Raw genomic sequence first — 14672 nt, 5'->3', positions numbered from 1 at the left:
TAAATACACATAACTCGTATTTATTATATGATTATAAAAGCGCAATATTTTTATAATCAGATATTTGTTGAATAACATAAGTATAAAGGTACAGTTGTTTAATCATAAATGATTGAACAGATACTATTTAATAAAATATTTTTTCGATCCAACAGGTGTTTTTGACACAAAGAGTTAAAGTTATCGGAATTCCGGTGATTGTGAAATGTTGTGGTATGCACAGGTATATAAATTAAGTTATCTTACTTCAGTCTTGCTGTATACTATAAATAGTTATAAATACAACCGCATAAATTATATAAAGGATAAAAATAGCTCCAAAGAGAAAGTAGAAGTCCAAATATACATATGATAGCGTAAAGAAATATAGTGCATGTTAAGAAGACGTTACATTAGATTTATTTAGAATGGCTGATTACGAACAGGCTTTAACATCTTCTATTCATCAGTTAAAGGTAAGTGGATAAGAAGTAGAAACAACACCATAAAATCATAATATTAGAATAAAACTAATAAGGGATTGATTTTCTATAAAACGCGTCTAAACTGAAAGTAGAAATAGTTAACATAAAAAATATGGAAGTGTATCTGGTATTTTCAGTATTGTATATAAGTTTGTAATACATTTAGTTGTTTTATTAATAGAACAAAAGAAGCTGTAATCATTTATCTGTTTAAACTTTATAATTTAAGTATGAACAAGCTGATTTGGTGAAATCTGATGTGTTGAATGCATTTAGTGTCTTTGTCGACTTGGAACATACAGAGGAAATATTTGGTAAGTGGGAGTCTAATTAGTAAGGTTATACTTAAAGCGGAGAAGTAAGCACAGGAGTTATATTTACTTTTATGTTGTACATTATGTTAATTTTACCAGATGAAGGAATGACAAGAAACTTTTGAAACAAAGGAGTTGCTTCCAACATTATGATAATTTTCTGAGACTATTTGAAGTTTACATTTCGTATGAGACCGTATTTATACAAGTACGCACACAAAGAATAACGTAATGTCCCATTCGAGACAATGTAAAAAGTTCATTCCGTTTACATAACAAACTAGTGTATATAATATTTTTCATTTTGCATACTTATCTCACCATAATTGGCGCTAGAAGTATTTTTGAAACTTGCCTGCGGTTTCCTTACTTTGCAGTTCTTCTTACATAATTGATTGCGATTTCATATAATTATTTTACTTATGTTATATCAGAAATGTTCCGATCAGAAATGCCATACATATTCCTATTAATTTATAAATATATACAGTACAGTTTCAGTATTAGAATCAGGAATAGCGGCTCAGTTGTTGTAGCGTCAATAATCTGCGCATTTGCAAAATCAGGGCGTGGCGGGTGGGAAACCGGTGGGATGGAGCCTGGCGATACAAGACCAACAGTTAAGAGTGACAACAATATTGTAAAAATAAGGCGATTTAAAAGCATACCAAATGTATGTACGTCAATTTTTTAAACTGTTTACTTTAACATTACAGTGTATGAAGACGGATATCGGAAGAAACTTCTAAAACTGAAAGGAACTGTACCTGTTCACTTTGCAGGTTAGACAGTTGCAATACTCTGAACATATCCAAAGCAAAAAGCTTCAAGTTTTAGAGTAGATTGTCTCAAAGTAACGTCATAGCACTATAAATAAAAATAAGTAATTATAAGTAATCAAATCCTTCATTTATTTACTGTTTCTTATATTTCCACTTATAGTTTGACAAAGGTCATCGGGCCATTACAAATTTTCCACTGTGGCCAGAAAGCACACCCCAGCGACTGACGCTTCTGACAGTTATTATCTTACATTTGAAAACATGACTTTAGATTTAACTTGACGAGACGTCATTATCGTAACTGATATTCATAGTTACAATCTTTGATGAAAAATCCTTAGAAAGTGATGACCGCAATTAGCAAAGGAGCGTACGGCATACTGCTTTAATAGCAGTACATGCAATCACTGTATCTTTTATAGTAGACGTTTCTTATTTCGTTTTACGTTTCTGAATTAATATTTGAAATAATAAACATAACTAAATGAATAAAGAAATGAATTATTTGTCAATTATTCAGGTTCGGAGTACAATGTCCCAATTTCTATATGGCTAAGCAAACGACATCCATTTAGACCACCCATAGTGTATGTAACACCTACCTCTCGGATGCATGTCATGTCTGGCAACTTCGTTGACATGAATGGGAAAGTTAATATACCATACCTTACTGACTGGAATTACGTAAGTGTTTTTGCATCCTTGACTATAAGACATAGATTGTCTGAATATGTATGCTTATATCAATATGACATGATAGGTTATACGATAACAGTATCTAAACAAAACTGACAAAAATATTTTTAAAGGACTAATAGGAAATAAGACGGAAGTATAACACGATAACTGATAACAGTACACGATAACTGATAGCAAAATATTTGGTTTGCCACAGAATAAGACCTAGAACGAACTAAATCCTAATTTCAACTTTAAACAAAGACCATGATCCCATATATAATAGCCTGTTTATATTTCTAACATATCTGTGTGAAAATAAACAAACAAGTTTGTAGCCTCTTCTTAAAAGAATTACCAAATTTATAATGTGAAATTCATTTTAATAGTAAAAATGTTACTATAATAGAGTCTATACTTTAATTTAATTTTGCAATTGTCATAGTTGCATTTGGTTAACAACTGTTCTATCTACGATTGTAGCCGAGCTCCGATCTGCTGAGTTTGATACAAATTATGACAACTGTATTCTCGGATGAACTTCCCGTGCGCGGTAAATCTTTATCCAAATCTTGCAATTGTGATATGTCACAGAGTGCACGTGCTGCTTTAAATCCAGAAGGTACCTAATCACTTATTTTTTAATGTGTAATTCAGTCTGTAAAGACTGAACAGAAATAATTTCACTGTAGGATTATGTTTGTATGCTAATAATTCTGATAAAACACTCCTTTCCTTTATTCACTAAAACATTGTATTACGTGTTTCAACTGAAGAAGACCCTTATTCAAATAAAGTGAGACAAAAAAAATCAAAGCGGTGTTCACTCAATATGAGACAAACAAATCCGATCCTCTATATCAGTTAAACGGAAATATACGTATTCTAGTGTTCTGAAGTTTATTTAAGAAATAATATATCCCTTTCAGTGATTTGTCATTGTTTGGAGTTTAAATGCGAAGGAATTATATAAAAAAATAGATAAAGCGAATTATATAATAATACGCATCTAAACGACAAGCAATGATTACTGTTTCATTAAATATTTGCCAGTGTTTTGTTAGTTTCCTTTTCAGCGCACCGCTATGCCGTCTACTGCTATGACGTAATAATTGTGGCGTCAGAAAAATGAATTTTTGAATAATAAAACACAGTTTTCAGCCTTCTTTGTTCAATAAGAAAACAAATTGGGTTGTTAGACTAAATAATAACATTCAGTCAAGAAAAATGATTGAATACAATCTTTAATATGTGCAGATTATTCAAAGTATATGGCTGTAAATGTGTCAGAAGACTGGTTTATCAATTAAGGATATTTAAAACCTTGTATATCAAAAACAGTCATTTTACTTCTACTTTAGAGATGACTAATATTTTCTACTGTAGGCTCAGAAAGTGAAGTACGTGTGCACACTGCTGGAACGGAACATGGTAAGACGGTGTCTATGATAATATATCATCTTTAAATTACAATTACTTATTTCTGATATTAGCAGTAGCATAATTATGACATCGCTTTTTTTTTCTTTTTTTTTCATAAGCCGAAATCGTAAATATTGTCTTCTTTATAAATGTACATATGACAATGTCATAATTTAGTGCATGTATTGCACTATCGTTATATGTCACCGGCCAACAAATGTATAGTTGCATTGTTTCTACAGCTTCATAATCCGCGTGTTTAAAATTCCAATATGAGGTCACACTGCTTTGAGGTCATAAATAACACAATATTGGTTATAAACAGTTGTTTAAAAAATGTATAATTTTAAAACGCATGCAAGATTGGATCGAGTAAATATTGTGAAAGAATGAGAAAACAAAACTGCATGCTTTATTAGATACATAATGTACGGAATAGATAGCTGTTTAGTAATTGCCATTTTGAAATTAATTACATAGCTTTCGGCCTTCACACATCTTAAATACACCCATGTATTAATATTAGTTCATACATGTTTCAAGTCATAACAATCAGGCAAATATCATTACATAAAACTGTTGCTTGTAAACTATTTCCAGAAAAGTCATCATTGTCATGCTAGTGTCCTGTTCGGTACAAATAACAATTTGTATCTTCATCATGCTCATGCAAACGTAAGTTATTTGACCTTATCCTTCGTCTTGTAAAAATGGTACAAATTACCTGTAAATGAAGCTCTCCACATATTATTTCGATTCTTTCAAAGTATGCTACTAATATTTAATGAAAATATTATTTTTGGCAGGTAGAAACAGTCCAGGAGTTTCATCTGATGATATAGCTTCGTTTGAACTCGCCGGTGAAGTACATGGTAGACTAAGCTCACGTGGTATGAAATTTTACTTTTGATATGCTAGATAATATGTCCTACAAAATACCAACCACTTAAGGAAGATCATGTTTATTTATTTATTTTTGTTTTATGTATTTCGATTCAAACAAAATCAATGTTTTTTTTTTTTGTTAATTATGTTGTTTATGTTTTGCTATACATTAGCTTCTGCATTCTTTTTCATAGATCCGAACAGATCCACGTAGAAGATTGATACTTCCTCACGATGATGCCTAGATATTATAGATGAAGCACGGTGCTATTGCTATAAGGCTATTTTCCGACAAAAAACTGCAGCAAGTACCAGATGATTATAACATAGGACCTAAATTTATAATATGTTTAAAATTCCTGTTTTTTTTAAAGTACGAACATCAACATAATAATACATTGATCATGTTGATTTAAATATTATAAGCATATTTGTAATTGAGAAACAATAAATATGTCCCTTTATTTTATCAGTTAATAAAATATTGGCATGAGCTCGGATGCGTAATAATTAAATCACGAATGCTTAGCACGAGTGAAGTCATTATTTACATTCAAGCGTTTGATACAATTGTTCATGGACAAACGGAGTGGTTTAAATCTTATTTATCAGGTTATAATAGGTTACAAATACATTGTTTGCATTCAATGTGGCGTTCTTCAGGGAAGTATACTAGAACCTAGCTACATGAGTGTTATGTCGATGTATGAGTATAACTATGTATAATTCTAACATGGCTCGATTTGATTTCCAGTTAAACAAAGAAGGATATCAAGCTCTGCATATTCTGCGATAAACAGCGGTTAACGCGCGGACCGGTAAGAGTGCATTATGACGTCAATTATGACGTCAAATTACCGCATGACGTCCGATACATTACTACTCGGGTAAATAGAGTCCAGCATAATACTTATTAAAATATGTCAATGAGCATGTCAGAATGAAAACAATCAAGGCCTACTTTTGATTTATCGTCTAATTTACCACGGTTCATCGTTCAGATGCTTCAGTATTCAGATGCTCTCGTGGTTCAGTTCCTACGCATCTGAACTCTGAACCGTGGTAAATCAGACGATAAACCACTCGAAGGCCTTGATTATTTGTTAAGTGAAAACTGTTACTAAGTTTCATATGCAGATCATAATTATGCATGTCATTATGCTGTCTTTTTTCTCATGAAACTATCCTAAAACCATCATCAATGTTCTTGAATATGAATAAATTGTAGTATTGTTAATGAGTTGTCGAAAATAAATCTTTACCTCTTTGTTAAACTGAATGTATTTTGTGTGTGTGTGTGTGTGTGTGTGTGTTCGGGTTTAACGTCTTTCTCAACAATTTTTCAGTCATATAAACGACGGTGTCTACTTGTAGCAGTGAGCACAATGCCCAGCTTTATAGTGCTGCCTCACTGGAATATCACGCCGTAGACACGTGGCATGATACCCCACCCAGTCACATTATACTGACACCGGGCTGACCAGTCCTAGCACTATCCTCTTAATGCTGAGCGCCAAGCGAGGAAGCTACTAGTACCATTTATTTCGTCTTTGGTATGACGCGGCCGGGGATTGAACCCACGACCTCCCGCACTCAAAGCGGACGCTCTACCACTAGGCTACCGAGGCGGTATATTTTGTTTTATTCTATGAGGAAAATGGAAATTTTCATGTTGCAACTTTATTGAACACTGTTATGGACACACCATATACATGAATTACCAAAATTATGTTAAATCTATTGGAAGTGTATTGGATAATGATTTGTCTGCTACATCTATATTTTGATAACATTATTAAAAAGGTTAATGCTAGGCTGAAGTGTTTTTACAGGGAAAACATTTTAATATAAACTTAACAGAAATGCTTTGTCACTTGTAGGGCAAAAACATTATGACTAAGTATCCTAGTCCTGGTAAAACGGTCTCTGAAAACAACAAACGAGCAAATATTTTATGGGGTACTAGAACCTGTGATGGGGTACTAGAACCTGTCTGAAAGTCTCACAAAATGTTTAATAATAATCGTCCCTTTTATTAACCTGATAATTTTATGCTAGTCTCTTCATTGAACTCGTATGATCAGAGTGCACATGCTGACTTATTCATTCTTTTACTGAAACAATATTCCAGTAAAAAAGTTTTTAAACATGAAGTTAAACTGAAACTGAATGCGAGCATTGAATGCGTAGAAAATGCAGATTAATTATTTTATTCTAATACGACCGGATTTCTATATTTATCAAAGAGCTGACACTGTTTGTTATTATGTAAAACATGCACTGTTTGTACGTCACAATTATTACGACATAGCATCAATCCTTATAGTGGCGCTCTGTAAAAGGACACATAACCGGCAAATATTTGGTTAATATCTTCAAGATGTACATATTAATAATCGTTGGCAATACGTGTTAGACTTGAAATGATATATTTCAAACAGTGATTTGCTCTTGAAAAAAAGCATTGTATGTCGTTCAGTTGTGTCATCTTGATATAATTCTGTCGCACCTGTACTCCAAACAGTGCTATTATTAAAAGACAAAGCAGTGTTGTGATTATACATTTTCCTTAATTAATGTATCAGTTTTTCATCAGTTTTTGAAAGTATTTTAGCTTTGTTCTGTGATGTGTTTACCATTAATTGTTTCTTCTGTGATATTTTTCTTCCATCTTCGTGTAATTATATATTTTCCTTAATTAATGTGTCAGTTTTTCATCAGTTTTTGAAAGTATTTTAGCTTTGTTCTGTGATGTGTGTGCCATTAATTGTTTTCTTCTGTGATATTTTCTTCCGTCATAGTGTGATTAAATAAAACATGTGAAATCTAACGTAACTCTCATGGGATTACAATATACACTAGTGAGAATTGTCTTTCTTTGTTTAAATCTAAATTGAAAACTTTTTCATTTGAAGTAAGTTGCAAAACTTAATGGAATATCATGTCTCCTAGATTTTTCATAATAGTAAATTGCATCATAGGTTTGTTTAAACCTCGGTAGAAGCTCTATTTTTGACAAAACCTCTACTGCCGTTCCAACAATGAAGGGAGTTATAGTTGTTTTTTTTTTTTTACTCTTTAAATTTTGTGTACGGTGCTGCCAGGTTTCGTATTTAGTTGATGATGGTATTTTTGTGTTTTGTTCTACACGAAGTAACAACGGCTACTCATATTTTTGTTGGTAATGTTAAATATACGTAATACCTATTCTCCGTGATGACTAATTAAGACACGGAGCACGGAGATTATTCACTGCTTTGCAAATTGTCCTCGGAAACTTTTATTGCTGACAAACAGCTGTTTGAGTACTATTATCAAGACAATATTTAAAATTTAAAACTTACATATTAAACGTAAGCGTTCCATGTATACTTTTACGTACTTATAAGAAAAAAACAAATAGGCACCGTCTTGTGGTTGTCAGTGACAAAGAATAGCAGCAGTTAAGACCGATTAATTGTGCACAAAAATTGAAATAAATTCATTTAAAAACATTGAGAACAAAGAATTGAATAGTCAATTTTTTACCCCCATAAGAATGATCAAGAGTAACCAGTTGCAATTGGTGGGAAAAATGACTAGGGTGGGGGTGAAGAACTGACCAGTCAGTCAGGGGAAAAACGGACAGGGGAAATACCTGACCGTTATACAGCGGGTCGCCTCGGCAAAGAAAGCTTTCCAGCTTGACCAATACACCACAGACAAAAATTCGTACATAATAAGCCTTTTTCAATCATATAGATATCTTTTATTGTTGTCGAACGATCTGGAAGTCATTCCTTTTAATTATGAATATTTGTAAAACAACTGCTTCGTAAATTTTTAATACCTTAATGTTAGAAATATTTACTTCCATTTATGTTGTTCTGATTATTTCAATCAAAACAACATCAACTGAAGTAAATACATACTGTAGGAATTAAATGGTATATTAACATCTATATCAAATGAATGCGTAATTTAGATATTCCGTTGTCGCTTAGGTGCCTCACAAAAAAGTTTTAAAAGCGAAAATTGCATTCATACATATTTTAATTATAAGATGGGAAACCCAACAACAAAACTGATTTTAAATCGAAAGTGGAACTTTACTACAGAACAAAAGTCATTAAAACATGTCTACATATGATGTATTTCTCAATACATCACTATCAAAGGTAAATTAAAACTAAATTAATAAATATTTTATCTTGTGTAATTTTAATAGTTTATTATACTGAAGTTTTATATATCAACATATAAGTTAATATATAAAGCAAAAGTGGAAACCTGTTTTGATACATGTTTTAACCCTAAGAAATTGTTTGATTTTCGGGTATATAATGTTTGTATTAGAAGGGGTTTAATAAGACACAGACTGGACGCGGAAGAGAAAGAGCTAAAAGAACTGTAGATGACGTATCCCAAAACGAAACTAAATATAGTTGTATCTTAAATTGATTCAATTGAACTGAGTTCAGATTAGATAATAAATGTTAAGGTTTGGTCGATTAGTCATTCTACTTATACGATACAGGGGTTAACTCGTAAGATGAAAAGTAAACAAATGAAAATACAGTAGATGATGTAAGCAAAAAAAGATATTAAATAAACTTTGTCAGTTATAATAAGAAGTCTGACTTTTGGTTAGTTAAAGTTTTTGTCGATACACTGAAAACGAAACTAACTTTTCGTCAATTCATTCGTTTAAATATATCCCGTAGCATGATATATCAAAACAGGTTCGTTCAAATTTTACAGCATACGATATTGATGTCATGTGGTTACGATATCGGCTACTTAACCCAGTGGTCGTTTAAGTCCGACTGAGTTCACGACCACATCTTCGTGTTTGTCATAAGTAATAGCGTTTCAGAAAACCTGACTTAGGAGTGATTAAAGACGCGTTAAGTTTTATCACAAGCTAGCTAAAGTAATGTTACTATTACATGACTCCTTCTACAAATGTAAAAATTGCCTGTCAATAGTTTGTGCTTTATGACCGGTGCATATTCAACACATGTTCACTGGGTTAAAAAAGTCAAAATTAGAACTGTGAAGATTAATTTTAATGTCATTTAACATTTATTGAATGGCTTGCCAGTCAATAGTCAAAGCAGTTGTTCTAACACTGACCGGCACGCCATTCAGTAAGACATTAGTGTATTTATAAACCAGCTGTCAATGTAACGCTATGAACTTGTTTATAATTTGAGCACAGGATTGTATTGCTTTTTAAAAGTAATTTCTTTTACTGTATTCAGTACGCTAATCCAGACCTTGCAAAAAGAGATGTCCTGTGTGTCTTCACAACATTTAGTGACATGCGACCAAAGTTAGACACATTTGGTAAGTGATCAATGCTAAAGATTTTTTGTTTTGCATGGTTATCTTCTTACAGTTTAGTTAAATTAATTTGACAGATATGATATGACAGACGGGTTTAGTTCAAATATAAATCAGCAATATCTTTCTTGTGTATTTCAGTCTTCAACGATGGGTTCAGAAAGAAACTACTTCAGTTTGACGGAACAATTCCAGTCCTTTACAAAGGTGATCAAATGTTAGATTTCTTTTACAACGCCTGTCAACTCACAACAGCATTGATTATGATATTAGGTACCAGTGTATTTTTGTGAAATAGTACTATGATCTTACGTCTTTGTCTTTCGTTTTAATTGATAGTATAAGCTCGCTAAATCTCATCAGTGACTTAATGGGTCATAATGGCTTTGTTTACAATTTGGCAGCCACACTTTTGTTGTGAACATCAAATGTATTCATGTCGTTTGATAACCGTTTCCAACACAATTGTATGAATCAAATGTTTGACATATTTGATTAACATTGAAGAAAACATTATTGAATGCATTGTCTGTATTACCTGCCTTTATGACGTTGATCACACAAGTTCATAATTTATGTAATATTGACTTTTATGCTTATATAACCTTGTCATTACGCGTATTGTAAAAACAAATATTTTTGCTGTGTCAAAATGTCGCGAAATTGAAATTTTGAGTATGTTCGCGAGGTTTAATATTCGCAAAATTTTAAAAATGATATCAATCTTACTTTAATTAAAATTATGCTAATGATGAATATTTACGCGAGGATTAATTTTCGCGATATACATGTCTCGCAAATATAGCGAAAATTAAAGACTTGTGACAATTTCTGCTTTTGCAGTACTATTACTCTTTATCCGAACAGTTTATCTTTCTCTTATATAAACGTAAAAGCGTTATGTGACTGTAACATGTCACTTCTCAATGCATTACCAATTGTTACTTTAACATTTAAAGCAAGTTATGGTAAGTCAAAATATAGCAATCCCCTTAACAGTTTTTAATACAAAACCCCAAAACACACTTTGTATTGTAGGCGCTATATCAAGAACGGTTTTGTCAGTTTCCTCATGCGACTTAACATATCGACTATACACGTGGTTAACTGTTAGTCTAAGTAATGTATTTTCTGTGGTTGCTTTTAATACGATAATCACATTTCCGAAACATCCTGGGTTGGTGGTTTTGAAATAAAACTGAAAACAAATGAAAGTATTTATTGTATATTTCGACCTTTTAGGTGCGACATACAATATACCTGTATCAATATGGCTAATGAATAAACATCCTTACAATCCTCCAATAGTCTATGTGAGACCAACGTCAACGATGCAGATTAAGTCTGGCCGATATGTTGACATGAATGGAAAAATAGACCTGCCATACCTTAAAGAGTGGAAACATGTAAGACATCTTTGTAGATATAAAACATTTTTCTTTCAAACTATAGTTACTTCAAACACAAGTGTATTCATAATAGTTTCTTCAAGCACACTTTGTTCATGATAGTGAATTAAAAAAACGTGAAGACTTCCAGTTAAATCTTTAATGATTTGATGATTTGGTAATGCTACTTATGTGATGTGATTGGGTAAAAATTTTCCGATGTCCTTAGTAGGTTTGCAGACAGACCATGTCTCAGGAAGGCCTACATTACACGGACCGTTGAGAACTTTTTATGTGCCACATTGTTGCTGATTGGTTTTATTCTTTTACAGCAAATTTGATGGACTACATGGTATATAATTGTTGCCTTAACTTAATGGTTTCATGGAAACAGTGAAATATTTAGTTCAAAGGAGACTTCTCATAGGAACAGATTTTTGTTTACTCAGATGGTACCTACGAAAACTTTTCACGAGTTGGGGTTCATGTCATGTTTTACGTATAAACAAAGCTAGCAATAACTATGTAAATAGAACTTCCTGTCATACTGATAATAGAGTTCAAGTTGAAATATATAATAAATTGTCAGTTGACTAACATGTATTTTCAGCCGGAATCGGACTTACTTGGATTAATCCAGATTTTGACGATTGTTTTTGGCGAAGAACCACCGGTTTACTCGACGTTTAAACAAGGTATTGTCAGAGGCAGATCATACAGTATCCTTTTATTTTATAAAACCAGTAATATGTAATGTAGAGCAGGTATTTTCACATAAACTTTCGCTTTTTGCAACGTGTATCAATTGATGAGATAATGCAGACAGGGTCAGCAAGCAGCAAATGATATTGATGCCAAAACACAATAATAAAAATACAATGAAACACCTGGATTCTAATTCCTCATAAGAATAAGTTCTCGAAATAATACTACAGTACCTCTACCGGTATCTTCTGTAACAGGGTAATACATTATACCATGTCACAGAGATACAAAAGATTTCCTGTTTTCAGTGAAATAAAAAAGATAACATATTTGTTGCATTAGTCAAACAGAAAACAACATAAAAACAAAATAGAGGGAAACGAATAATATAGTGAAATACTGTCAATTTTAAAATGAAAACTTCAGGGAAATTTCGGTTTTGTTTTGTAAATTTGTGTATTTCAGACAATTTTATGATTGATTTGTCTGAACGGTTGGCGGTTACATATATTACTCTTTTGTAAACATGAAAATTGTATCACATGTAAAATCTACGCTATTTAAACACTTACCTAATTGTCTACTTTAATACATTACAGGGAGAAATGAAAGCAAAGAGTCTACCGGAGAAAGCAAAAGTGGATTTACCAAGCGAATAAGAAAGTCAAATAGCGATGAACATGAGTCTGATGCAAACTGTGATACATGTCAACGTGCTGAAAATATTTCTGTAGGCGCGGAGGGATACTGTGTGGACTGCGAGGAATTCTTCTGCAAAGAATGTCTAAGATACCCTCGAAGACTAACGGCTACAAAGAACCACAAAATATTTATTAATGATGCAAATCAATTGAAATGACAATCGCAGTGATTTGTTTGTACACGTATTATCAACACAAATGCCACTTTGGAAGGTCCACTTCTAACACCTGAACGAGTATTTTTTGGAAAACCAGTGTTTGTAGCTGAGACTTCATATTTAATGAAAATATGACCCGCTGCTTTGGATCTGACCAACTAGTCATGAATATGTTCAAGAATAACCAACAGATAAACATAAAAAACTTCTGTCTATTTCAAACCGAAAGTATGCTTTCCAACTGCTTACGATCCCGTTGCGCATCTTCGGATTTTTTCGGAAGAATGCTTCGAAACGAGGCTATAATTTATAAATAGATGCAAAATATATTAAATGCCGCAACGATAACGTGATGTTTACAAACATAGCATAGGGAATTCAACATTTTTGCAACTCACAAAAACTTCATGAAAATCATTCTTATAATACACGTGATATATACAACTGTACTACAAGTTTTCGGGTGGACAATTGAGGCCCTTCCCGAATAATTGTGTTTTAACAACTTTATCTGCAAACTTATTTAGTCAATCCATTTTCAGCATAATTTTAAGACTATAGATGTAAAACTATCTTACACTGTAGAAACAAAATGTGATTGAAATTTACCTAAATACACAGATTTGTGTACATACTTCTACATTAATTCAATAAAATTTTAGACATTAAACACATTGTCTTAGCCTAATATTTGTCACTGTCAATTTGAAACTAAAATCTTGTATATCTCATATTTTTCATGCAAATGATGTATAATTACCATCATGGAAAAAAAATAGAATACAGTTATTTTGTAGCGCGTCTTTAAGTAGATATTCGTTTGAATTAATTTTAAAATCACGTGATCCCTAAGAATTTCCGACCGATTACGGAAAAGCGATCAACACTAAAGTAGGACAAAATGACCACCTATGTCAATCTAAGAAAATACACACACACAAAAAATCAATCGTTTCTCTGCACACGTTTTGACTTCAAGGGAATATTGCACGGCTATCGTAATGTTTAGTAGTATATTTCAAAATGTGTAGTCTTTCTTTAAGATTTATGCTTTTCATTTGTCTTCATTTTGGCACCTTTAAGACCTATTTTTGCTAGTAATATATTACAGAGTATCAGTGTCCTTCAAATGTCAAGCTGTCTTTGCAATCACTGTCATTTACATGTGTATATGTATTTGCAGTAACTTGATTAGGCATTTATTATTTCATTGGCAGTGGTAAACTGACTAATTTGACTAATTGTTCGGCATAAACTTTATTGTATGTGGTCTTTCAGATGGTGACTGAGTAAACAGGCAAATATTTTACATCGTCCGAACTGCTAACCAGAACCGTTTTTATGTGCAATTCTATAGGCTCTCGATTTTGCTTTAGAGCAGATGAATGCAAGAACTTAAATGACTGTATTTGTGCATAAATGTTAAATATATTTTTCATAAACAATCACGAAACCAGAAAATGACTATACCTTTAATTTATCCTTTTTTCTTACAAACTCACCATTTGACTCAATGAATTCAGTACAAGACTTGCATTTAGTGTTGTTATGTTTTCGAGTCCTTTAAGATTATAAAATTCATTCAATAGATGTGTAACATAGTTCCGCTTTAGCCAGTGCTGGGGGAGAGGGAGATGTTGCACATTTCACTACCTCTCATGAACAGACTCAGTCAAGCCGAGTCTACTATAATTCTACTTGGTTGCATTTTTTGCTTCCAAAGGATTTTTACATATTTCATTAAAATCTGCTCATATCACAGGCAGTTCTTTTCTACGATGATTATGTAAGGACATACAACATACGTTTAGTTGAAGCATGTCATTTAGTCAGTTTGGAAAAATGTCCGA

At 32.4% G+C, this 14672-nt stretch overlaps 2 protein-coding genes across 6 annotated transcripts; both read left to right on the top strand.

Annotated features, from left to right (window-relative positions):
- The first annotated feature begins 310 nt into the window (after positions 1-310).
- Positions 311-5819, top strand: LOC123540455 (tumor susceptibility gene 101 protein-like). Of its 3 annotated transcripts, XM_053526536.1 has the most exons (8): positions 311-455; positions 694-778; positions 1495-1560; positions 2081-2244; positions 2722-2860; positions 3625-3669; positions 4467-4550; positions 4740-5819. In XM_053526536.1, exons 1-8 carry the CDS (start codon positions 408-410, stop codon positions 4757-4759), a joined length of 651 nt encoding a protein of 216 aa, XP_053382511.1. In that variant the 5' UTR covers positions 311-407; the 3' UTR covers positions 4760-5819. The 3 variants fall into 3 exon arrangements, with proteins under 3 accessions (XP_053382511.1, XP_053382512.1, XP_053382513.1); XM_053526537.1 differs by lacking the exon at positions 1495-1560; XM_053526538.1 differs by lacking the exons at positions 4467-4550; positions 4740-5819 and adding an exon at positions 4261-4326.
- Positions 5820-7432: 1613 nt separating this feature from the next.
- LOC128549568 (tumor susceptibility gene 101 protein-like) lies at positions 7433-14242 on the top strand. Of its 3 annotated transcripts, XM_053526533.1 has the most exons (6): positions 7454-8702; positions 9789-9873; positions 10012-10077; positions 11113-11276; positions 11869-11953; positions 12563-14241. In XM_053526533.1, exons 1-6 carry the CDS (start codon positions 8661-8663, stop codon positions 12820-12822), a joined length of 702 nt encoding a protein of 233 aa, XP_053382508.1. In that variant the 5' UTR covers positions 7454-8660; the 3' UTR covers positions 12823-14241. The 3 variants fall into 3 exon arrangements, with proteins under 3 accessions (XP_053382510.1, XP_053382508.1, XP_053382509.1); XM_053526535.1 differs by lacking the exon at positions 11869-11953 and having other exon boundaries at positions 7433-8702; positions 12563-12770; XM_053526534.1 differs by lacking the exon at positions 10012-10077 and having other exon boundaries at positions 12563-14242.
- Positions 14243-14672: the final 430 nt, after the last annotated feature.

This window comes from Mercenaria mercenaria, chromosome 16, assembly GCF_021730395.1.
Source record: "Mercenaria mercenaria strain notata chromosome 16, MADL_Memer_1, whole genome shotgun sequence".
NCBI classification, from domain to species: Eukaryota; Metazoa; Mollusca; class Bivalvia; order Venerida; family Veneridae; genus Mercenaria; species Mercenaria mercenaria.
This window is presented reverse-complemented; position numbering and strand designations above follow the sequence as displayed.

Bases quoted from the DNA above. Each gene is read 5' to 3' on its own strand.
- LOC123540455 (XM_053526536.1), top strand. From the start codon at position 408: ATGGCTGATTACGAACAGGCTTTAACATCTTCTATTCATCAGTTAAAG. The intron at 456-693 runs GTAAGTGGATAA...TTATAATTTAAG, and splicing joins CTTCTATTCATCAGTTAAAG to TATGAACAAGCTGATTTGGT. The intron at 2,861-3,624 runs GTACCTAATCAC...TTTCTACTGTAG, and splicing joins TGCTGCTTTAAATCCAGAAG to GCTCAGAAAGTGAAGTACGT.
- LOC128549568 (XM_053526533.1), top strand. From the start codon at position 8,661: ATGTCTACATATGATGTATTTCTCAATACATCACTATCAAAG. The intron at 8,703-9,788 runs GTAAATTAAAAC...TACTGTATTCAG, and splicing joins TCAATACATCACTATCAAAG to TACGCTAATCCAGACCTTGC. The intron at 9,874-10,011 runs GTAAGTGATCAA...TGTGTATTTCAG, and splicing joins ACCAAAGTTAGACACATTTG to TCTTCAACGATGGGTTCAGA.